This window comes from Pogona vitticeps, chromosome 7 (assembly GCF_051106095.1).
Source record: "Pogona vitticeps strain Pit_001003342236 chromosome 7, PviZW2.1, whole genome shotgun sequence".
NCBI lineage: Eukaryota > Metazoa > Chordata > Lepidosauria > Squamata > Agamidae > Pogona > Pogona vitticeps.
This window is the reverse complement of record NC_135789.1, coordinates 12,042,586-12,066,813: the sequence shown is the minus strand read 5'-3', so window position 1 is coordinate 12,066,813 and position 24,228 is coordinate 12,042,586. Positions and strand designations below refer to the sequence as shown.

The window sequence follows — 24,228 nt, the reverse complement described above, 5'->3', positions numbered from 1 at the left end:
GGGAAAAGGGTCCGGCGGCTCAGTGGGCGCACCCCCCCTGTCCGACCGGGCCCCCCCTTGACCCGCCCAGAGGAGGAGGAGGACGAAGCCCCCCCCGACCCCTCCCGTGACGGCGGCGGTCCCCCCCCCCTTCCAGGCCGCCCTGAAGGCGGAGGCAAGCGTCCGGGGAAACCGGACCCAAACCCGAAGGCGCCCCTCCCTCCCCGCTCTCTCCCCCTCACACGCAGCCCCCTCCCCCTCCCGGCTGCGTCACTTCCGAGGCCGGAGACAAAATGGCGTCCGGCGGGGCCCGGCCGGGCCTGGGGGGCTGCGCCCACTGAGACGCCGGGGGACGGACGGGCTGGGGGGGAGTGCGCAAGGGGGGGACGGGGACGACGAGGAAGAGGAGGAGGAGCGAGCAGGTCAAGGTGGGTGTGTATGGCGAGGGAGGGGGGAACGGACGCTGCTTTCGGGGAAGGGGGTCGCGGAGCCCCCTCAGGCACAGCCTTGGCTCCCCTCCTTTGAGGGAGAGGCGCCTGGGGACCCCCTTGGGGGGGAAAGGAGGGAAGTGGGGAAGGAAGGACCCCTACCCCGCCTGGTCCCTTTCGGGCGGGGGGGGGCGTCGAGACCCGCGCCTCTTAGGGGGAGCCCGGGAGGGGGTCTTAAACCCCCCCCCCAAGCGGAAGGGCTGAGGAAGGGCGGCCCCCCCGAAGAAGGCGACCCCCAGAATCAGGCCCAGATCCAAAGGGAGGGAAAACGGGGGGGGGGGGTGAGAATAAAAGTACGTAATAAAAGTAAAAGCAGACGATTGAAAGAGACGAGGCCTTGCCTTTGATCGCCTTCCTCCGAGTGGCAAGCTGGGGGGGGGCTTTGGAGGGTGCGGGAGGCGCTTGTCCCTCCCCCGCGAGGCTCCAGGAGGAAAGGGGATGATGTTGATGATGATGATGATGGGGAAGTCTTTGGACCCAACAAGGAGAAGGGGGTCTCAGGGGAAGGGGAGGGAATCCATGGGGAAGGGTCTGTTCAAGGGGGCTCTGGGGGGGCAGGGATGGAGGAGCCAGCCTGTTGCCTCTAGCTGTCCAAACTCCGGGGGGGGGGGGAAGGGACGAAAATTTAAAAAGAACAATTAAAGAATACATTCAGTTTACAGTATTTTTAAAATCTTTCTTCTTTTTCCCTTTTGGGTTTTGGAGCTTTGGCTTTGCTGGCACCGACTAACTTCTAAAACTCTTTCTGTCCGTTCAAGTGGGTAGGGATTTATGGATATGGAACGGGGGGGGGGGGGCTGTCTGCCTTTCCCAAAGTGGGTCTTGATGCATCGCTAACGGTACTGATTTGGGTGGGTGGGATTTGTACAAAGGATGCCTCTTAATCTCTCCCACTGTGTCAAAAGCTCAAATCACCCTCATTGCTGCACAAACCAGTTTTGAACCATTTGCTGTATATTGGATTTAGGGAGCAAAGGACGAGCTGGAGATGGGTAGTTGATGATATAAGTTAGGGTAAATCCTATTGTACTGGAGTAGACACATAGCCATGAATGGAACCTATCAGTCGAAACTAAGGTACTGTAATTGAATTGATCTCAACAGGTCTGCCCTATTTGGCACTGTCACTGGGTTTCGGCAGTTGTGTTGTTGTTTTTTTTAAACTTGTTGTGGTTTTGCAGCCTGATTAGTAAATAGACCTGCAGATCTGGAAAGGACCGTCTGGAACATCCAGTCCATCCCCTGTCAAGGAGGCCCAGGGAGGAATCAAGCTCCCAACCAGAGATGGGATAGTCGTATATGTATGCGAATATCCTGGAGCCAGGTGGCCGGGAAGCCCAGTCCCGCCTCTGCGAACCAACCCACCCGCTTATGGGTCACAGTGCAACTCACACAGGTGGTGTCCTGCTTGTTGTGCCAATCTCGGACATAGCCCGGCTGGCACTTCTCTGCCTTTCTGTGCTCCTGGCCATTTCAGCCAGGGTGTGGGATGATGAATTAATTGCCCTGCTCAGCTGCTAAGGAGCCAGAAGCTCTGGAAGATGGGGAAGTGTCAGCCAGGCTACGTCCGAGATTGGCGTGACGAGCAGGATGCTGTCTGTGCGTGCTACATGGCGACCTGTAAGTGGATGGGTCAGTTTGGGGAGGCATGACTGGGCTTCCCAGCCATCTAGGTCCAGGATATTCATATTTGTATGCAAATATGAATATCCCACCTGTACTCTCAACCTTTGGCTCTTCAGCCAGAGAGAGAACCTGAACCACTGAGCTGTTCAGAACGGGAGATGTGTTATCGAGTGTGGTGCATTGAATAGAATGGTGAGTTAGAAGGAGGCCTGGGTTTGAATCTCTGCTCAGCTATGGAAGTTCCCTGGGGGTGTTGAACTGGTAAAGCCGCTTCTGAAAGCCCCGTTAAAGGTAAAGTTTCCCCTTGACATTTAGTCCAGTCGTGTCTGACTCTAGGGCGCGGTGCCCATCCCTGTTTCCAAGCCATAGAGCCAGTGTTTGTCCAAAGACAGTTTCCGTGGTCACGTGGCCAGCATGACTGGACACGGAACGCTGTTACCTTCCCATCGTGGTGGTACCTATTTATCGACTCGCATTTTTACATGCTTTCAAACCGCTGGGTTGGTAGGAGCTGGGACAAGCGACAGGAGCTCACTCCATTGCGTGGTTGCGATCTTACGACTGCTGGTCTTCTGACCTTGCAGCACAGAGGCCTCTGTGGTTTAATCCGCAGCTCCACCACGTCCCTTAAGTCATGGGTCACCATGGCGTGTTACAACAACTTCATAGCAGGGGTCTTAATGCATATTTTATTTTGTGATGTGCATGAGAGAGTGCCTGTGAAAGTGACTGCTCTTTGCCACAAATGGATTGCTAATACATGAATGGACATGGAGAATATGGGATGAGGCATTTAACTGCATGTGGATAGATTTTAGTGGATGCATGAATGGAAGTGGGCAGAGGGAGGTGATTTAACATGTAAGAAATTGTATCCATGTCTAAAATTTGGTGGAGGGAATGCATAAATGGATTGGAGAGTGAATAATTTACTCTGAAGTTTTTTATTTTTATTTTTTGTAAGGATGCATCACTGGAGATGAAACCCCAGAAAACAAAATCCAGGGGCTAAATCTAGTTTTAGTCAAACCGGAGTAGATCCAGTGAAATCTGTAGGAATTTTGTCAGTATTGAGTAACAAGCCCAATTCATTGAAGAGAATCTGCTCTAGTTGTAACTAAAATTGGAGTTAGACTAGAGGTCCTCATACCCTGGTTTTTCAAATCAAAAAGAAACAGTGTAATCCAGGATTTCGAACATCAGTACGAAGTAGTGGAGTGTAATCCATAAAATATTGCACTGAAATAAAGCTGTTAGTCTGAAAGTTACCTCAATTTGTTTTTTGAAAATTTGTTTTTAATTATCCAGAAAATCTCAGAACTGTACTAACAGTAAAAACAACGACTGTATTAATGAAAGGGAGAGTTACATGAAGAATTTGCTTTAGCTGCTTTTCCCATTTTCCCTCTTCTCTATCCCATTGGTTTCCAAATTAGCTCTTTAGCCCTAAATCACAGAAGTTCAGTTGATCAGGAAGGAAAGATCTTTGATTAGTCGTAGTTTTTCACACATTTAATCTGGCAATGGCAGCAATAAAATGCAGCCAAAGGAAATTTGGATGGGAAGCTTCTAAGAAGTACATTTGTTCCAGAGGTGTCCTGTGGTTGTATGGTAAGACAAGAGAGTCTGTGTTGAGTTTGCAGGATAGGGAGAGGTAAGGGGAGTAAGTGGAAGATTCAGCGGAAAATGTTTATAACAGCATTTTTCCATGGAGTGAATTTAAAGTGATCCATCCCTCGGTTTTTGTGCATAGGTGAATGTACGTTTTACCTATTGCAAGTATTGAAGCAGACATTTTGAAAAAAGTATGGCTATGAGAAAAGTATGGATGTATCTGTGTATTTAATTGTGTTTTAAAATTGCTAATCAATTTGTAATGGCTTGTCTCCTGCATATCTAGGTAAATGGGTACATGTAGTTTGGGAAGATATCACGTTGGGCCTTGTTCAGTCACACCTGAATTAAGAATTTGTTTTAATTACAAAAAAAGCAGACACAGGTTCTTTGGAATAAACCTTCCAAAAATTATGGACGTCCTGGAATTGGAAAATTATGATTGCCACAGTAGCATCTGTGGTGGCAGCCTCATTGGTATTTACTTTCTCAAATCTGTTTGACAGGATGCGGTGAACTGCAGCCCTCACTTTGAGGAAACAATACAGCGTTTGAAGATTTCCAAAAAAGAAGGAAACTTATAGGAGGAAATGGTAGAAGGTTATTAAAAACACGCACGTGAAATTAAGTTTATCAAAGGAAGCTTACTATGAACTCCTAAGACATCCTGTTATGTTGATGAGAAGTAGATTTGGAAGCAGCAAAAAGGCCTTTGCCACAAAAATCATGTATGGAATTGGCTGCCGCAAGTTGGGGATAATAATTTGGATGTGTTTGAAATGGAACCAAACATTACCTCCACATGAGTGCCTTTTGGTAAGGAGGGTTGTAGGGAACCCTCCATGTTTCAAACAGTGTACAGTGGTGCCCCGCTTGACGATTACCTTGTTAGACGAGGAAATCGCTTTACAGTGAAGTTTTTGCGATCGCTTTTGCGATCGCAAAACAATGTTTTAATAGGGAAAAACCGCTTTACAATGATCGGTTCCCTGCTTCGGGAACTGATTTTTTGCTTAACGACGATCTTTACAGCTGATCATCGGGTCTTCAAAATGGCCACCCGCTGTGCAAAATGGCTCCCCCGCTGTGTTTTAGGACGGATTCCTCGCATTACAGGCACCGGAAAATGGCCTTCCTATGGAGGATCATCGCTTGATGCTGAGGTATTTCGCCCATTGGAACGCATTGAACCAGTTTTCAGTGCATTTCAATGGGATTTTTACTTTTGCTTGACGACGATTTCGTTCTACAGCGATTTTGCTGGAACGGATTTTCCTCGTCAAGCAAGGCACCACTATACAACAGAAATACCCATTGCTGGGGGTGTAACGGTGAAGAAAGTTACTGGCTGGAATCCTTTTACCCATTTCTGCTGATGAAAACCCATTCACATCAGTTTCACTGGGAAGTGATCATGAGTTGAGAAGTCAGTGTCAACATTTGCTGTCACGGACACAGTTGGATTGCTTCTATGTGTACTTCTTAACTTCTGGCAATTTACTGCTAGAATTTATGCTGATGAAGTTGCATCACTAAGCCTCACTAAGAGGTTTCTCGCCATTTTTCTCTAGTCTAACAGAGTCCGGGAGACCTTTATGTGTCTGCTGAAAAGGAATGTCCAAAGCCCTTGGTTTATCATACAGTTTACACTCTTGAATAGACTAGGTAACTAGGGGACTAGGGACACTAGAGCTAAGGTTTTGTGCTTGAAGTCAGAGGTATTCCTTTCAAAAAGGTTCTTCTTGGAACCAACTCCATTCAAGCATTTTTGCATGCATTTTCATATGCAAGTAGGGTTTCAGTTTGCAGTTTGGAATGAGGGGTCACTGGTTTGTTCTCTTAATTGTATATTTCTGGAGTACAGCACCTTTTGCTGGTGAACAAGTTCATGGATGGCTTTAGAGTGCATTTATGTGATCCACAAAGAGAGGCAGTGTCTTTAAAATTTGCAGTCTTAATTTTCTGGGGAATGATTTTTGTTCACATCATTTATATGCAGATCGTTAAACATAGCCTTCTTGGTAATAGTCTTGTATAATTTTAAAGGTAATTAATTGTAATTTCAAACCAACTTTTATTTATTTGTACAGAACATTGCACAGACCAATTTCAAACCAATTAGCATGCATATTATTTAGTGAACTTCTAAAGTACAAGCTGGGGATTGGTAGTTGATGATATAAGTTAGGGTAAACCCACTATTCCTTACTGGAGTAGACACATAGCCATGAATGGAACTTATCAGTCAAAACTAAGGTACCGTATTTTTCGCTCCATAAGACGCACCTTTCCATAAGACGCACCAATTTTTTAGGAGAAGAAAACAGAAAATTATAATCTGTTTTCTTCGCTCCATAAGACGCATAGACTTTCCACCCCCCTGTTTTGTGGGGGGGAAAGTGCGTCTTATGGTGCAAAAAATACAGTAATTGAATTGACTTCATCAGTTTTACCCTCTTTGGCAGTGTAACTGGATTTAGGCAGTTGAGATGTTTTTGTTTATTTGTGGTGATTTTGTAGCCTGATTAGTCCATATGTTTAATATTGAAGCCTTAAGTGATGGAAGTGGGCAGTTGATTGAGTGAAAGCTGGAAAGAGACAATACAACTGTCAACTTTTGCTTAGGGGAAATGGGCTCTCTTTGAAAGGCGATTGATTCATTTTGTGCTTTATGGAACTGGACGGTATCAGTGTGTATTAGGAAAGAAATGGACATTAATGACACTTAGGGGTATCATCCCCAGAGGCAATCTGGGATGAGAGAAGATGTCCTGATGGAGATGTGGAACACGGGCTTAGCAAATACATACATATGTGAGAATTCCGTTAAAAAAAGCTATATAACAGCTCTGCTATAAACTTACTGACTTCAAGGAAGCCACAGTCTTCAGACCCAATTCGTCTCAAAATAATTGCTGATCTCTTTTATAAGGTTATAGAATTGTGAAGATTTCAGAAAGATAACTGGCAGTATTCTGTTGCTCGTCTTGACTAGAGTAGGCTTGCTGACTCAATGGGATTTACATGACAGTTCACTAAACAATTGCTGAGTCTAGTCTCTCTTTCAGATAGTAGCCTTATTATGTTTTGAATCTTATAACTATGCAGTTATAAAGATAGGGGAAGTTTATTTTATTGTGTTGAGTGAAAAACTGAAAGGTTCTGGTATACCGTACAGTGGTGCCCCGCATAACGAGCAATTAGTTTAACGACGAATCTGCATAGTGATGTGTTTTTTGCGATGGCAAAAGCGATCGCTTTGCGATGTTTTTTTAACAGGTGGTTCCAAAATGGCCGCCGGGTAAATAAAATGGCCGCCCGCCGTGTTTTTGCCCGGATTCCTCGCTTACCGGGCAGCGAAAATGGCGGCCGCATGGAGGATTTTCGCAGAACGGTGAGTTTTTTGCCCATAGGCACGCATTTAACATGTTTTAATGCATTCCTATGGGCTTCTTTGTTCCGCATAGCAACAAATCCATATAGCGATGATTTTGGTTGCACAGATTATCGTCGCTATGCGGGGCACCACTATATTTCTTTTCCTCACCTTCATTTATTGGTTCAGATATTGCTTACAAACACTTGCAAACTCCTAGTTAGCTCTATATGACAGCCATATGTTTTCCTTTTCAGGGTTCATGTAAATGCAGGAGTTTCTTTGTTGAATATAACTTTTCAGAACACGACGGGATATCAGAATGAATCAGGTGAGTTTCGACATAAGACTTTCTTCAAAGTTACTGCTCAGATATTAGAATGTCTGTTCTTTCTGGGGTGAGCAGGTTTGACATTCTAATTGAAATCCAATATTGAAGTCTCCTTCATTGAACTATGAAACAGTCCATTCCTGTTCTTTCAGAATATACTGAAAGTTTGAAGCTCTTGGTTTATAGTCAACTGGACATTTTGTGGGAGAGCTCAAGTTAATCCAATCACTGAGTCATTTTACTGGCCTCTTTTACAAGAAATGCTCCCCCAGAAATGTTGCATTCATTTCCTTGGAATTTATTGGCTTATTCCCCATTTAATTTTTTTTTTGCAATTTCCAAATCAGCACAATTTATCAATAGTAGTGACACTGGAAATGTGTGTGTCCCAGCATGTAACCTTACAATGGAATAAATGACATTTTAAGCTATGTACGCATGTTTGAAATTACCTTGTTCTAAGCAAGTACAGCAGCCTGATCCTTCCAGCGTTTACTTGGAAGTAGGCCCTATAGCATTCCCTATAGCATTGAGCAATAGTTATTCCTAATGGCTGGAGCCTTTGCTTATTCTGATTTTTCCTTACAACACTTTTTGGGGGTGTTGTTTTCTCCTCTTTTCACACTTCCTTAGGGCTGTAAAGAATCAGGTAGGCCCATCCTTAAAATTAAAAAAACCAACTAACCTGCACTTATTTAAAAAGAATTGCACTTTTGTTGAGGAGCTTCTTCCTCATGTTTCACAATCAATCTATTTTCACCCAGCCAGTTTTTGTTATTTAATCGTAGCCTGCTTATGTTCTGTCCAGGTTGTAGATTTGCGGTCAGCATTTAAAACTGCCACCTGGGGGGAAAGTGGGGATTCTGCCGTCCACAAAGCCTATCTCTGTCCATTTTTATACACTTTCTTTGTGTCAGTCTAGAGTTTGGAAGCAGAGGGTTAGACCTGAGAGTCAGAGAAGGGAAGCTGTTTGAGAGCTTTTTAGGAGAAGTCGCCTCTGCTGGAGAAGTCTATCTAGAGACTTTTAAGAGTGTGTGTCAGAAAGATTGAGCGTCTGTAAAGTAGTCAGCTGAATCTTTAAATACAGAAGAAACATGTTTACATTTTACTCTTGTTTTAACCTTTATCGTTCACATCTTGGAATCTACCTTTCCATTCCTACCTGTTGCATGTGCTTCCTGAATAAAAACCCTGTTTGTTTAAATCAGTCTCACCTCATTTATTTCAAGTGTCACTAAGAAGAAGGAAAGCAGAGGACAGACAGCAGTGCACCCAAGTCACACAAAGTTACTTGCTACTAGTAGGAACAAAATGATGAATTTAAAATAGAAAGAGTTTTTCATTAAATAGCTGAGTGATTGTAAGGTACTGGCTGGGGTTAGGATGCTGTGGATGGGACGGAGTAGAAGAGGCAACCCCAAAATACTTGGCTGTGGATTGGGGAAGTGGCTGTCCTTTCAGGTTAATGGCTTCCCTTGTAGTGCTAAGGAGTGTTGGCTAGATTCAATGCTAAGGAGTGGCCCTGGCTGCCAGATGGGTGGTATATAAATCAAATAAATAATAATAATAATAAGGAGATGCCTTGTTTTGACACACCCAAGGAGAAGGTGACCTTCTTAGGCCATCACCCTCTTGGTGGGTAAGGTTGCCACAGGCTGGTAGGTCATCATACATTAAAAACTGTTAAAAACTAGTGCGGTCATAGAACCAGTAGGTGCTTGAAATAATGTATGCTGCCCCATAATTAAATTAGGTCTGAGAACAAAAACAAAATCGCAGGAATGACTATCTTAGCTGGCTGCAGAGTGGATTTGGTGCAAGATGGAAATCAAATTGATTTATATCATGATATTGTCGGAGCCTTAAGGATACTCTGAGGGGAAAATGGTCCCTTTCTGGGCTGTCATCGGTTGTTAGAAAATCTACATACTGGAGCCCAGAAGAGGACCCTACAATATAGTCTACCCCACTGGCACCCTTATCAGTTAAAAATGTGTAATAGCCATTGGAGATATCTCGGTAAGATCCACTTAGATAAGGTAAAATGTATAAATCAGTTGAAAAAGGAAGTGACCATACTTATTGATTACCTTGTCATGGGAAGTTCGGGAGATATTTTTATCTTCTCCGGGCTTCATGCCAAGGGCTTTTTCCATCATAAGAAAGCTGTTTCCCATTCTCAAATTACCACAAATTATTAAAAATGATTAAAATACCCAGAGAGTAGATTCTCTAAAAGGTACTCCAATTTGGCTCAGACCTCTGTGCCAGAATCAGTTGTTCCTGGTGGGAGACGTGGACGCAGATCAAGGGACCTGGTTTATAGCTTTGGATTATTAGGATTTGCCAATACCTAGAGTTTAATTCAATTATCTCAGTTCCCTTCAAGTGCATAGTGGAGGAAACCAATAGCCAGTCCTCCACTTCCTTAACCCGGGGTTGAATTTTTTGGGGTTGGGAATTCCCATGTTCTATAACCCTGCAAACTTAAAGTATCTTTCTCCACAAGTCAGGTCTCTTGTAGGCAAATTATGTCATCAGATTGTAGATCCTGTATAAAATCTGAGTCAGCCAATTTATTCCTCCATCCTGCGATGTTCCAAGATAGAAGATTCAGAGGCTGACTTTGTATGTTATCTGGAGTTACTCAGTCTTGGTAGGGAGTTGTTCGATGTACATATTTGTTGTCAGGGTGCCATTCAAAATCAGGTGTGCCGAAAGTTTGATGGCTAGTAGGAGACTTGTTTCTTGTTGGAAAAGCACCCATCATTGGGGCACCTCTTGTTTGAGTTTACTTGCAAAATCATGAGGCTGCTTAATTAGAATACTGTATTGTTGGGGGCAGAAATACAAAGGGTGGACACACTTCTTTCCCTCCGTAATTTAAGTTCAGTTCAGGGAGAGGCTCATCAAGATGACTAAGACCTTGCCCCTGCATCTGTAGTACTTCTGAATGGGGGCAGGCTCAGCAATTCTATATGATTTTCCATAAGATAGTGCATTCCTTTTTAAATGTACATTATATCCCAAGCCATCGGCCTTTCCCCCTCCTCAAAAGTGCCCCTGCGAATCACAGCATGTGGATGACTGTTTGTGTTGGTCTATGTACGTTTCATTTACAGTTGAGTTGGACATAGACTTGGGGTGCGTTATATGTGAACCCCATTTGAATGATACAGATCTATCTCTGGACTTATACATTCAACTCAAAAAATGATAGGCATCTCCATTATCTTTAAATGACAGGTGAACCCTCCCCGTCAGCAGTTCAGGCTTTAAAGGGTATATATATGAACAGTGCATATACGTTGTGGCATCCCAGTTTTTGCCCAGAATATCCAAGATATCCCAAGGTACATCCATGCTAGTTTTCCATGTATTATTTGCCCTTTTTAAAGGCTAATTGTACATGGTAATTTGACTTACAGAGTTCAATGGTGGATCTGAGGTCTGCAGAGTCTCTGTTCCAGGATCGTGCTCCCTTGAATATTGTGGGTAGGGATTGTTTAGGAGCGTGGCACCTCCGTCTGTAGGAACTGGACATAAGAACTGTGGCCCATCTGTTCTCCCATAGATAGGGGCGTGGTGGCGCTGCGCGTTAAACCGCAGAAGCCTCTGTGCTACAAGGTCAAAGACCAGCAGTCATAAGATCGAATCCACGCCATGGAGGGAGCTCCCGTCGCTTGTCCCAGCTCCTGCCAACCTAGCAGTTTGAAACCATGTAAAAATGCAACAAGATAAATAGGTACCACCTCGGTGGAAAGGTAATGGTGTTCCATGTCTAGTCACGCTGGCCACGTGACCACAGAAACTGTCTTTGGACAAACGCTGGCTCTATAGCTTGGAAACAGGGATGGGCACCGCCCCCTAGAATTGGACACGACTGGACTAAAATGTCAAGGGGAACCTTTACCTTTACCTATGCCTAACTTTCATGAAATAAGCAACTTTGGGGTGGAGCAGAAAGCAGGATTTAAATGTGTATGGATTCTGCTAGGTTCTACAAGAGACAAGTAAAAGAGGACTTGATAGCTGTGCTGTATGTTAAATACTTGCCTCTTGACCAGAACGCTGGCATCAACTGTTAACTCTGCCAGAACTGACTGATTTTTAAAGGAAAAAGGCGACAGATTTCTAGTAGTAGGGCAACTCTTAAGGACAATTTTTATTGGAGAAAGATGAAAATAAAGTTTGAGCGGCAGTGTCTTGCAGAATGTATGAGTTGGCATTTCCAAGTGAAGGTCAAATACTGTACCAGCATTTGCTGTTTTATTTTCAAAACAATTGCTTTTTCTGGCAAAGCAGTCTCTATGTCAGAAGTTAAGAGTTTCATAGTCTTTAATAATTGTTCGGCTAGTTAGACACATCAGTTTACATTTTAAATATTCTGGCTAAACAGACAAGAGAATAAGCTGCCTTTGAGGTTATGCAAGGTAAATCTCAGCTGATGGGCCGTGATGGTCTCAGAACTTTTTACTGATCAGATGTTGTATACTTGTTTGTTTGTTTCATGTCTAAGTTTGATGTTTTTATGGATTGCAAAGATTGTGTGGATCTGGGTTGCCTCTGCAGGATGGGTCTGAGGACTTTAGGCAAAGAATTGTTTGATTGTGAGGTGGCTTGTAAGGAGATCATCTTCCCAGTGATCAAAGAAAAAATAGACTTGAGTTTCTTGATACAGACTCCAAGATCACTTACCAAACAGATTTAATATGGCAATATTCAGGCCTCAGAAATTCCATGGTAACTAGATACTAGGTTTTAAATTGTGTTTTAAATGCCTTTTTTTTTTTTTACAAAGTACCTGAAATTTTGAAATGTTGTGGTAGCTAGATACTAGATTTTAAATGGTCTTTTAATGTCAAATGCTTTTATAAGGTATTTGGAATTTTGGAAACTGTAAATGTCTTATCCCCCCCCCCCCCCCGATTGATTGATCTAAGGACCGTAACAATAAACTGTATGTATGCACTGTGTGGGGATTTGAACCGGGGCCTCCTGAGTCCTAGTCCATCACTCTATCCACCATACTGTGCTCATAGCACAGGGGTATCTTACAGCATCATGAAACAAAATTCATGGAAATATTTAAAAATGCACTTACTAACCATAGACAAAGACCTACATGAACACTAGGGGATGGGGCAGTAAACCCAGTACAGTAATAGAAGTCACAAAGTGAAAACCAGTTAAATGACATGCTGTAAGAATCTTTTGGACCCCATTGTCCAAAAGACATCCGGTTGGCTACAGCTAACCAGGGATGGCGACTTGAATCTCACGGGACTTGCTGTCAAGGCCGACTTAAGACTCACTCTGGTGATTCAATCCGGGCATTTTTTCAATGACTCAGTTCGACTTGTGACTCTGAATCCACCCACTCTTCCCTTTTTTCTGGGAAAAAAACCTTTCTTTTTAATAGAGACATGGGAGGGGAAGCGCTTCAGGTAAAAAACAGCTCACGTATCAACTGTCAGCTTTCAGAAACCAGAGGTCTGAGCTTTGGAGGTCTTTCAAAACAGAGTGATCAAACTCAGAGTGTTATGTTATGTTTTGTTTTTACTTGGACCAAATTCATGTTTAATGACTGGGGAGAAGAGATGGCACACCTTAAATTTAAGTGCACAGCCTTTTGCCAAGTTCACAGTATATGTATGTGTATGTATATATATGTGTGTGTGTATATATATATGTATGTGTATGTGTGTGTGTGTGTGTGTATGTATGTATGTATGTATGTATGTATGTATGTATGTATGTATGTATGTATGTGTGTATATGTGTATATATATGTCTGTGTGTCACACACACATACACACACACTATCTATCTATCTATCTATCTATCTATCTATCTATCTATCTATCTATCTATCTATCTATCTATCTATCTATCTATCTATCTATCTATCCATCTATATCTATATCTATATCTATATCTATCTATCTATCTATCTATCTATCTATCTATCTATCTATCTATCTATCTATCTATTTATCTATCTATCTATCTATCTATCTATCTATCTATCTATCTATCTATCTATCTATCTATCTATCTATCTATCTATCTATCTATCTATCTATCTATCTATCTATCTATCTATCTAATACCAAAACATGTTCATTGCAGTAAGATATAATAATCCGTTTTAAAAAACCCCAGTTGAGAGCCAGTCACTCAGGGAAAGCTTACCTGAAGGGAAAGGTCTTCGCCTGCTTGTAGAAGGATAGCCAGGATGGGGCCAGCCAGGCTTCCAGTGGGAGGGAGTTCCAAAGTCTCTGGGAGCAGCCACAGAGAAGGCCGTCTCCGGTGTCCCCACCAAGTGCCCCTGTGAAGGTGGTGGGACTGTGAGAAAGGGCTCTGCTGAGGATCTTAATACTGTACTTAAGCAGGCTCGTAAAGGGAAATGTGGCCCTTAATATAGGTTGTGCCCAAGCTTTTTAGGGCTTTATAGGTCAGCACCATCACTTTAAATTCTGTGCAGAAATGGATCTGCGGCCAGCCGGGTTGTTGTAACAATTTTTAGCCCAGTACTCAAGCCTGTCAAAATCTTTAAAAAAATTTGTTCCCATCTTCCAAGGTATTAGCTAATTCACCAAAGTTTCTGTCATTTGCAAATTAGATAAGCGTTCCATGCACTCCTTCATCCAAGTCATTAATAAAAATGTCAAAGAGCACCGGCCCTAAGACTGAGCCTTAGGATACTCCACTTGTTACGTCCTCCCAGTTTGAAAGCCATTAATTATAATTCTCTGAGTACAATTCTGTAGCCAACCCATGTATTCAACCTGACAGTTGTTCTATCCAGCCCATACCTAGTTAACTTGCTAATCAGAATATTACAAGGCCTTTTATCAAAGGCTCTGCTGAAGTCCATATATTATGTCTACAGCATTCCCACCATCTATCAGTGAGGTGACCAAGAAAAAAAAATGAGATAATGTTATCTTGGCAAGATTTGTTCTTGATAAATCCTTGCTGAGTCCTAGTTATTACTGCAGAGTGACTGCTGTGTCTGTAAGATACTGTATATAGAACTCCCAGAATGCAGAGCTGTGGAGTCTGCAGTCTAGAAAATCCAAACATCCCATCCTTAATAACTGAAAATAGCCTGATCTCACCGAACAAACCATCTTTTCAAGTCAGTGCTTGAGATGACACAATACTGGTGTTTTAACTCCATTGCATCCAGATTTTGTACGCTTGTTTGTCCAATGCTTGTGCCTTGTTGTTGGTTCCAACTGCATGGGTATCTGTCTGATAAGTTTCTTACGGTTACGGTTGCCTGTAGTGCCTCGCAGTTGTCCAAAGATTGACTCCTGGGGTCCCTGCATCCAACAGTTCGCTATTTGTATAGTTGCTTGACCTTTTGTGCATTCCGCATAGATTCTTTGCTGCCTCTTCTTTACTAACTCTCTAAGTCAAGACAACATTCCTTGGGACCCAACGTCTCCTTGTTCTCTCAGTGTGCCTTCCTGATGTTTGCAAATCCAGAATTGATTTTTAATTTATTGATTCAAAATGGAATTCATTTTGTCTTTCTATGCTTGTTCTTGGAGCGTGTGGAATCTTCTCTTTTATCTTCTGTTTTCACGCTTGGAGAATCAAAATGATCATTTTTGTTTGTTTCCTTGATGCCTCTTCATATATCAATACCAATTGCATTTCTTCATTCACTATCCTGTTTGCTGCCATTAACGTCGGTGGCCGTGCTGCCCATTTGCTGTCTGTTGGTTTCAGTGCCAATAGCTAGTCCTCCTGAAGTTCTTTTCTGAGTTGATGAAATCGGGTCTTGATTATGGGTATTGTTATCAACTCAACCTCCGCTGTTTGCCTTGTCTGTTGAAGTTGGCAACACCATGTTGCTATCCATCTCTTCATCTGCTGAGCTCAGTATCCATTTTTACAATCAGAATAAAATGTTGGCTCTTTTTTTTGGGTGGCTGTCTTTCTGCGCCATGTTTCATTCCAAGGCATCATGTTACTGAGACCTTTGGTTTTTAAAAAAATCTCTTTATTATTTAAAATATTTTTACTCCACCTTTCTCTTAAAAATCCAAGGTGTGGCTTTTTTATTGCTTTCTGGGTGTTTTAGATTTCTTTATATTAGTAATTTCTAATGTGCTGTTTATATTTACTGTATTCACTGTGTGGTCATTATGAAATTGTATTGGGGTTGTATCTGTTTTGCTTAGGGACCTTTCTATTTTGTAATATTTTTCTCTTTTGGGTAGGGGGGTTTAGTTGGAATGTTATTATTTTCATTTTTTGAAGGGTCTGACTTGCTCCCTATTGGTTGCCAGGGAGGGGAGGGCTCTGGCTGGTTATAACACCATTCCAGTGGTAATGGGGAGGTGTGGTGTAGTGGGTGGGTGGGAGCTGGTCACTGTAGGAGATCCCACTCTTGGTGTTTTGTATTGATTCCTGGCTGTAGCTTTCTCTCCTCCCATTAGGTGTGAGGTCACCTGAGCAGCCTGACCTTTTTTGCTGTCAGTCCAGAACAAATCCCAGCTGATCTGTGATCTGATTGTGGATAAAAGGGCTGGCCTGGTATGCATACCAAAGACCTGTGTCAGATTTACTGCCCAGGCTATTCCATCCAACAGCAGGATAGACGGGAAGGTAGGGGAATGGGTGTGGAATTATGATTATTCCCTCTCATCATAATTGATGGTTGGTGGACACAGTGGGTCCGGCTTTAGAGCTGAGACCTGTCTGGCTTGGGAGACCCCTTCAGCATAACTTTCAACCTCACTGAAGCGGGCAAGCCCCTCCACCTCAACAAGGCCTGTGCCCATGGAGGGAATCCTCCTCCTCCTCCTCCTGCTGCTGTTGCTGCTTTTGTTGTCCGTTGAGATGACTGAGAAGACTGTCTAGACTCTAGACCCTGAAATCCTTGTGTTTCTTTCCAACGTCCTCAAAGTCTGACGTTATTTCTCCATAGTTCCTCTTGACTGTGTCATTTGTTCTCACATTAACGAGAAGAAAGGGAAATGCATCCGTAGGTTTAATAGGTGATGGCAATCCTTCCGTCACATCCTTGATCCATCATCCAGGGAGACAGCATACCTGGCCGATCTGTGGGTCTTCATGAATTCAGTTCCATATAATAGGGAGTCTCCTTCTACAACTACTCTTCTTTCTGTAGGGCGTGGATTCAGTGACTTTACTTGTCTCTCGTGTCCTCCTGCGGAGTCTCCCGTGGGTCTTCGTCTGCCTGCTGCCTGCCAGACTCCTCTTCACGAATCGGATGGTGGTTTTCCAGTTCCACGGGTGAAGAGGGTCTTCTTCTTCTTCTTTTGATCCTCACTGGGACTCTTTTCCATGGCTCTTCCTCCCCACTGTGTTTGTCTCCTCCTCAGCGTTCTCCTCCTCTGCTTTGCTTCTCTGACCTTCCACCTCCAGGGCCTTCTTTGGTGGCTGCGGCTCCTGCTCAAGAGTTCTGTCCATGGACGCTTCATCTTTTCTTGTAACCTGAAGTGTGGCCGCTTTTTGCTCCAGTTCTTTCGCTTTCTTCCAGTAGTGCTACCAATTTGCACTTGCTGCACGTGTGTGCTGTGTTCTTACACATGAAGACAAACATTGCACCTCAACTGAACTGTCTCTTCCCTCCATGATTCCTGTTACTTTTTTACTTTCTTCTGTTTGTCTATGAGTGTCTTTTGCTTTGCCTTTTCTGTCCTGAAGGATGCTGGGGAAGTCCACGAATTTATAACCCTCTACCTTTGTCTCAGGACCGTGGTGGCGCTGCGGGTTAAACCGCAGAAGCCTCTGTGCTTGCAAGGTCAGAAGACCAGCCGTCGTAAGATCGAATCCGTGGTACGGAGTGAGCTCCCGTCGCTTGTCCCACCTCCTGCCAACCTAGCCATTCGAAAGCATGTAAACATGCGAGTAGAAAAATAGGTACCACCTTGGTGGGAAGGTAATGGCATTCTGTGTCCACGTGATCACGGAAACGGTCTTCGGACAAACGCTGGCTCTACAGCTTGGAGATGGGGATGAGCACCATGCCCTAGAGTCGGACACAACTGGACTAAATGTCAAGGGGAACCTTTACCTTTAACTTACCTTTGTCTCCTTGGTCTGCCTTTTCTTTTGTCTCTTCTTCCACTACTAGACCCTTCCTTTACTGCTGTTCTCCTTTCAAACTCCTGGTCACTCCTTCCCTGGGGTCCACCTGATTTCTGTTCCTCTGCTGTGCTCTGTTAGGAGTCAGCAAACAGATACTATGTTCTGTCGGCTTCTTTTTGGGAGATGGTGATCTTGGGGAAATCACCAGTACCAGACTCATACTTAGGCCATCTTGTTGCAGGACATGTTCTGTCTCTAGGTTTATCTTTTGTCAGGAGCTTGGGACTGTGGATCTTCCAAATGTCCCCTTCAGTGCAGCTACTCCTGCTCGGCATCTTGTGTAAAGGACAGGAGATCCTCAGAGCAATGAGATTCTGCCCCTTTCAGATATTCTCTGTAGCCTGGGGTGGACCCACGTACCAGGATTACAGGAGAAAGGGATCGCCGTTGACATAGTTACCATTGTCTGGCTAGTGAGTTGCAAACCCCTCTCAGAGTTATCATTGGAGAGTCACGTCCACTTTATCCAACGGGTGAAAGCTAGACAAAGGTTGTGCTGACTCCTGTTTTTGAGTGTGGAATCCACCCCAGCCTCCATTGCTCCCTCTTTTGGTTCTGCCTCTGATCCGTACAGTAACAGGTTCTCTATCTGTGACTGCGTTCACAGCCTTGTTGTTCTCAGTAGAAAATTGTCATGAGGGGTTTTTTTTTGAGTTCCTGCAGCACCCCACAATCTCCCAAAGATGAAAAAGATAGCAAAATCTGGCTGTGTATGTGTGTTATTTTTTTTCCTGTTCCTGGAGGCATTCAGTTTTTGACTTCGAGGTTTTGGAGGTTCCCCTGCACCTAGAAACCCTCGATCATGTAAAAGAAAATCAAATAAGAAGTGGATGTCTGGTGACATTCTGTTTTAATCTTACCCCTCCTGTTTCAGGGTATGTGGGAGCCGTTTCAAGTCTTGGAGTAGTGCAAGGGGGGGGGATGTTTGGTCCCCATAAAAATGGCGTCCCTTGTCCAAGACAAGGGCTGTTTCTTTTTCCATGTCACTCCAGATCAGGAGCAAGGGTTGCAACAAACACAGCCGGTTTCTTCTCAGAGGTTTGTGAAATGTGTGCAACTCCAAATTAGCTGTACCCAGGGAGTCGCCCGGCTGTAGCTTTTAGCACCCAGGACAGGCTATGTTGAGGAGCAAGATACTTCTGGCTGACTGCACTCAACGTTCCTCTAGCGCCACCAGATAAGCAGCCATGCTAGAGCAGATGCCACCTCACGTCCAGCACATGGTCTCTCTCAGCTACGACACAACCCAGCGGGCATACAGACACCAAGGGGCCAGAAAAGCCTGTCCCATAGCAGCCATTCCTCTTTACAGTGAAGGGTTTTTTTTTATTCCTGCAAAATTTAAATATTGCATAGTACTTTAAAAAGAAGTCTTCTGGATACTCTTGTAATAACTGTTGCAGCTTTCTTCTCTTCAGCGGAAAAGAGCTACATTTATACTATTTCTTGCACAGTGTATTCAACCGGTGAAACTGGCTGTAAGTGCGAGGGTTATCTGTTTTGAATTGATCTCTACTAGTGTCTGTTAGTATATCTTTGTTGATGAAAAGTGCTTGTAAGCATTAATTCTGACAAATATATATTAGCACTGTGCAATTGCAGTGGCTATCAACTAGATCAGTGGTGCCCAACCTTGGGCTTCCAGATGTTCTTGGACTACAACTCCCAGAAGCCTTCACTACCACCTCTGCTGGCCAGGATTTCTGGGAGTTGAAGTCTAAGAACATCTGGAGGCTCAAGGTTGGGGACCACTGAACTAGATAACAAAAGCATGCTTACGCTGTCTGGAGTAAACCTATATACGTAGGTACTGAATCTTGTTTTCATGTCCTGCCAGTGTCCCCATAAGGAAGCATAACTTGAGTCTAAATAACTACCTATGCTGTTGAAAACTGTCTTAAAAATAAATAACATGCAGGTTTACAAGAATTGCTCGAGGAAAACGTCTTACAATTTTACTTGCAAAATCTGCCCACTAGCTACAGGGGTCCCCAGCCTTGGGCCTCCAGATGTTCATGGACTTCAACTCCCAGAAATCTTGGCCAGCACAGGGTGGTGGTGAAGGCTTCTGGGAGTTGTAGTCCAAGAACATCTGGAGGCCCAAGGTTGCGGACCCAACGTCTTTATGGTCTTCTGCTGACATCTGTTGGAGCAAATATATTTTCTTTCCCGTCTGTCTTTTTCCCAACCACCCTAGCCTGTTTTGACATGAGGACAAGTTGCTTAATTCATTGCTTAATTTTATTACATTACCATATTTATATGCTGCCTTTCTCCCCCTAATGGATTGGCAGTAACATCCGTCCTTTCTCAGGTCTTCAGGCAGCCGGCCCCTTCTCTCTGCTTGAGTGTTGGCTTTTGGTGTTCTTCCACTGCAGTGGATTCAGAACTGGACGTGGCCACTGGCAGCCCCTGCCTTTTGAGCATGCCTCGCGGGAAGGGGTCCAAAATGCTGCTCAGTTCTGGAATATTTGGAATGAGGCTCTCCACAGGTATATGTCGGTACCTGTGAGCGTTTATTCCAGGGCTCCATGGGTGCAGGAAAGCAACCTGTGTTTCTCTTGTGCTAGACATCCTTTGGATCCTTCTTTTTTGAATGGAATGATGCAACTGTTGGTTACCACTGACAAGTGTATTGCGCGGAAAAGACTCGTTTCTGCCCCAAGAATTCAAGTTTCAATTTTAATAAAGCAAAGTAAAGGTGCAGCAGACGAAAGGGGAGAAAAGGAGAAATGTTCTTAAGTTTAAGTACATATTTCTAGGACAGGTGTCTAGGAGCTGAGAAGCAAGAGCAAAAGTCTATTGGAAAAACAGAGAAGGCTCAGCTAGAATAAAACCCAAGATGCGGATTTTCATAATCTGTGCTATAAAAGGTCTCTTGTAAGGAACAGAAATAAAATTGCACATTTTATTTCATGCCATGTCTCTTAAAAAGAACATTGTTTTATTTCCTGTGGTTAATAAAGGGTGACAGATGTGACCCTTGTCTAAAGAAAGGCAGCCTATAAATAATGTCTTATTTATTTAAACTATTTTTATCCTGCATTTCTTCTTAGAAGGACCAAAGGCGGCTTACATCATTAAAAAGACAATCCTTAGAAGCTAAAAACAGTAACTATATAAAAACATTAGAACAAGAATTAAACAAATATGATATTAAAAACGGTAAATAAAATCAATACCAAAGCACATTTTAAACAATAGAGCACAACAAGCCATTAAAAAAAGCCCTCAGACCACCGGTCATTAAGAAAAAGGCTGCCTCATTTATTTGTTATAAAAACAAACAAATTTCAAACCAACCAACCAACCAACCCACCCTCTAGGTCTGACCAATTTCAAAGCTTTTTATTCTCACGGGTATCCATCACATCTAGTGGATTGTAGGATAGATCATACATCAGGGAAGGAATTTATATTATTCGTTTTCTGGCTTCGAAGTTCAGAGGTGCCCTTCACGCTAAGTGTTTCAACGATGCTGAAGTGCTAGTTTCATTGCTGCTTGGCTTTATTTTAGGTGGGGTTTGAGTTGTGTTGCTTCGAATGTCGGTGGGTTCTCTTGAGGAGTTCTTACGAGTTGGCGCCTGCTTTTCTTGTCTTTGTAGAACCCAATCGAGCCTGCCGAATCAGTTGAGACGCTAGCAGGTGTACCCGAGCACGTTCTGAAAGGACTTCCTGAGGAAGTGAGACTCCTTCCGTCTGCTGTTGACAAGACACGGCTTGGTAAGTGCATCTCGAAATATACCACATAAGAAGAGACCTCCTGGAACCAAAAATAAGTTGAACCAGGAGAGAAGGGGAAAGATGGAGAAGATGGCTCATGGGCTTCAGGTAAGAAGGGGCAGTCGGTGATGGTGAAGGCAAAGGTGGGCAGCAGCCAGAGAGAAGTCCCAAGACCACTTACAGTGACGTGACTAACTCAGGAGAAGTAGGGACCCAGGAAAAAGGTGGCGGTGCATTCTGGAAGCCCTTCTTTTCAGTGTTATCTTAGGTGTCATCAAGTCTGAACCAATTTATGGTAACGCCATAAGGCTTTCAGGGTAACTGAGACAGAAAAATGCCTCCAAGTGATGGCCTGTGCTAGCTGAATTCCTCTAGGTCCAGGAACAGGGCATGCACTAATGACATTTTTTTCTCTCTCTCAGGTTTTTACTCCCTCAATTTTAAAATTATGCAAACTGGGTCTTTAGATCCTTGAACTGCAGTTTACCTTGACCTTTGGTTTTCTCCTGCGTTTGCCAGTTCTACCACAATTGGTTTTATCTCTCTTGTACGAATTGCCCAGACAGCTCTCAGTAGGGCACTGTCTATAAATGCAATTAGTAAATAAACAGATATTTAGTGTTGTGAGGAGCATGCTGCATAAGACTGAAGCCAACTTTTTTTCTGGCCTCTGTAGCGCCATCTCCTTGGGACTTAGCCCACCCTGAAAACAAGGAGAATTGTACCACGGTGAGGTCTCTGCTTTTACTGCCATACTTGGCCATGATGTTCAGTTTCCCTGGAAATTCCACATAGCATCTGCCATCCACCATAGGTGTCATTTCATTAAAAAAAAAAAAAACCACTGAGTGCTCTGCTTGTCGTTTTTTACGCTAGATAGAGGAGGGGGAAATTAAGAGTGATCTTTTGGTTTCTGGATGGCACCATTTCCTTCATTTTGCTCCTAAGTTCATTCTGCACCCCTAAAGTTTCTGTTGTATATGCCTTGACTTTTAGTTGCACATGCTAAAAGTATATGGAGTGGAATTCTCTGTTAGCCCCCCCCCCCCAGCCTTCCCCCAATCTGTATAATTCCTACCTTAGAAATAATCTCAGCAATTTCAAGTGAGTGTAATGGGCCTCTTCTCCAGTTTGCAGCCGATCTTGCCATTTATTCATATTTGCACTGTTTTTTCTTTAAATGTGGCACTGCTATCATCTAAAGTGAGCTCATTTCAGTTCTTTGCTTGACCTTTAGGTGTCTGGGCAACAAAACCAATTTTCAGAGGCAGGAAATTTGGACCCTTTGTTGGTGACAAGAAGAAAAGATCTCAAGTGAAGAGCAATGTGTATATGTGGGAGGTAAGGGCAAAGCCACGAAATGAGGGGCTCGCCTTACAGGTGTTGAAGCAGGGCTTGGGGGGAGGCGTCCGTGGGAGAGGACAACTGAGCCGTGGTTGTCCTGCCCCATTGGGGGTTCAGCTCAGTGACCCCGGGGGTCTCTTCCATGGCCTGCTTGCTTGCAAAAGGACAGACAAGATGGGGCCAGCCTGGCCTCCAGTGGCAGGGAGTTCCAGAGTATAAAGGAGCAGCCACCGAGAAGGTCCTCTCCTGGGTCCCCACCAAGTGCCCCTGTGAAGGTGGTGGGACCACGAGAAATGGCCTCTCCTGATGATCTGGACAGTCGAGCAGGCTCATCAAGGCGGAGCTGCCCTTGAGATTGCTTGGACCCAAGTTCTGTAGGGCTTTATCGCTTGGGAACAGCAGTCTGAATTGTGCCTGGAAATGGATCGGCAGCCATGTATGGAGGACAAGCATTGACACTGATAACAAGGTTCCCACGGCCAGAAAAAGTCAAATACTAATTTCAGTATTTTTTTGGATAAGATCATGCATCATGCATGAAGTCCTTCATTTTAAAAACCACTCCATGTGAGATCCCGGGCATCTAGGAAGTCCCTGATACTAAATCAGGCCACTAAGCCATCTGACCTAGTATGGGTGACAGGGATGGGCAGCAGCGGGTGAATTTCCCCCAGCTCTTTCTGGAGGCGCTTGACATGGGCCTGGAACCCTTTTGCATACACAACAGGAGACCGAAAGCCCTTATAGGAGACCTCACCTCACGTGACCTCATCTCGGGCTTGGGTAACCTTCCCTTCCCTTCCCTTTCTTTCCCTTCCCTTCCCTTTCCCTCCTCTCTTTTTCTCTTAAGTGGCAGAGGCTTAGGGACTCCCGGCTGGATGTGCACAGGAAACTCAGATGACCTTTTTAGCAGAAACGCAAAAACATACACAACACAAGAGGAAGTGTGGCAGATCCAAAATCCATAGCAACTCTGCCACCACCTGCTATCTGTAACATTACACACCAATCCTCCCCTCACATGTTCTGGATGCGTGAAAGGCGACCATAAGTGCGTGGGCAGGGCAGATTATTATCCCTGTACATAGTAGCCATGCTCCAGTATACTCAGTACACGGTGTGCCGTCAGGCGGCAGAAGGCACATGAGCTATGGGCTCTTTTTTTGGCTCCCTCTGACAGAACAGAGAAAGAAGCTTGCTACGGCCTCTTCGTTTTGTGAAACAAACCCTGACCCGAGCCAGATCGTGATTGACGTGGTTAGCAGCAGGCGGCCAAAGGCCATGGCTAGAAAGCCCAGCACAAACCGTGTGTCTTCTTCTGCAGATGGTGTTCCCGCAGAGACATTTGTGGAACTGTTCATATTAGCATGTAAGGTCTTCTGTGCCTGTAGGAGGTACAGTGGTGCCCCTCATGACGACGATAATCTGTTCTGTTAAAATCGTTGTACAGCGAAATCGTTGTCATGCGAAAAAAAAACCATTGGAATGCATTGAAAGCCGGTTAATGCGTTCCAATGGGGAAATACCTCCTCATCCAGCAAAGATCACCCATAGAGAACAGCCGGTCAGCTGTTTAAAATCGCTGTCGTCCGAACCTTCTGTCCGAAAAATAG

General features: G+C 44.0%; 1 protein-coding gene across 2 annotated transcripts in view; it reads left to right on the top strand.

Moving 5' to 3' along the window:
- The first annotated feature begins 270 nt into the window (after positions 1–270).
- PRDM2 (PR/SET domain 2) overlaps positions 271–24,228 on the top strand; it is a 69,182-nt gene continuing 45,224 nt past the window's right edge. For both annotated transcript variants that reach the window (XM_072977807.2, XM_072977805.2), the window contains exons 1-4: positions 271–407; positions 7,341–7,414; positions 21,154–21,271; positions 22,509–22,612. In XM_072977807.2, the coding sequence (XP_072833908.2) occupies positions 7,406–7,414; positions 21,154–21,271; positions 22,509–22,612 (231 nt within the window). In that variant the 5' untranslated portion in view covers positions 271–407; positions 7,341–7,405. The remainder of the gene's footprint in view (positions 408–7,340; positions 7,415–21,153; positions 21,272–22,508; positions 22,613–24,228) is intronic.